Below are 1,267 nucleotides of genomic sequence, written 5' to 3'. Positions count from 1 at the left end.
AAATTCAACATTATCAAATTACATGGGAAGTAAACGTATACAGCCATCTGGCGGTGTGCTACTCAAATGTAAGAACAGTTAATATCGGTCGTCGATGACCATACACACCGTTTTCAATAGTTATCATTACATGCTAACAACAAATGAATAAACACGAATAATTGTTCACATATAAAAAAAAAAACATGTTCTGTGATATTAAATTGTTCGCAAACTAAAAATATTTCATTGAGAAAAGAAAAATGTTATAATTATATACCTTGTAAATTATCCAGCATATATGAAAGCAGCTTATGAGTCCCAGATGGTTCTCCATACAGTGCCATTACTTCTTTGCTGAGAGGATTGCCCTGAAGTCCAAGCACTTGTAATTGGAACAATTTTCCTAGTTCATATGGTAACACTCGAAGATAATTTTGGTTCAATAACAATTCTCTGAAATATAAATAAAATTTAAATCGACAACATATATATAACATTTAACTTAATTACTTTAACAAATATATTATCACACTGTTTCTCTAAATTTATGTACAGTAATTTATAGAAACAGAAATTTTAATCATACCTGAGGTAGATGAGATCCCCCAGTTCAGCTGGTAAACTGCGTAATTTATTACTACTGAGATCTAAAGCACGTAAATTGACTAAACGTCCAATCTCAGGTGGTATCCTTTGTAAACTATTATCATTGAGATACAAAGCAGTCAAATGTGTCAGTTGCCACAAGTTTGGACTCAAATTTCTTATACTGCCTGTTATCTCCAACTCCGGCCAATAAGATTTCTTCCCAGAGTTTGCATCCTCCGTGGACATGAAAGTGTGAGTACGCCGTGGGTTGCGGGACATCTTAAATCCTAAAAGAATATCAAAATCATTTGAAAATAATGAACATTAAAATCAAACAAGTCAAAAATACAAATTAAATTGAGTAACACAATAATACAATAATAAGACATAAACCTTCAAATATGTGTATCAATCAACACAATCATTTTCATAGACAATAAAAATTAATTTTAATATAGGTGATAAATATGCACTAATACCAAGAATTACAAAACAAATAAACAATTACATAAGTTGTAACAATTTGCACATAAAAATCTAAATTTAACTACTAATAACAATATGACTTGTCTATTTAAACATAGTTTTTATTAATGTAAAAGAAAAATATTGATAAAATGTGAAAAATAATTTCCTATAAGAATCCATACTAAATATAAATTTGTTGCAAAATAACATGGTTCTGCATGAGATACAT

The 1,267-nt window shown here is 29.3% G+C and overlaps 1 protein-coding gene across 1 annotated transcript in view; it reads right to left on the bottom strand.

Moving 5' to 3' along the window:
* Positions 1–251: 251 nt before the first annotated feature.
* Positions 252–1,267, bottom strand: part of LOC108578111 (CCR4-NOT transcription complex subunit 6-like) — a 3,288-nt gene continuing 2,272 nt past the window's right edge. The window contains exons 2-3 of the mRNA XM_017941371.1: positions 569–857; positions 252–435 (exon numbers count right to left, since the gene is read on the bottom strand). Of these exons, the coding sequence (XP_017796860.1) occupies positions 252–435; positions 569–849 (465 nt within the window). The 5' untranslated portion in view covers positions 850–857. The remainder of the gene's footprint in view (positions 436–568; positions 858–1,267) is intronic.

The sequence above is a fragment of the Habropoda laboriosa genome, unplaced genomic scaffold (genome assembly GCF_001263275.1).
Source record: "Habropoda laboriosa isolate 0110345459 unplaced genomic scaffold, ASM126327v1 scaffold1267, whole genome shotgun sequence".
In the NCBI taxonomy this organism is placed as follows: domain Eukaryota; kingdom Metazoa; phylum Arthropoda; class Insecta; order Hymenoptera; family Apidae; genus Habropoda; species Habropoda laboriosa.
Note: the sequence above shows the minus strand (reverse complement) of the source record. Positions and strands in the feature narration are given on the sequence as shown.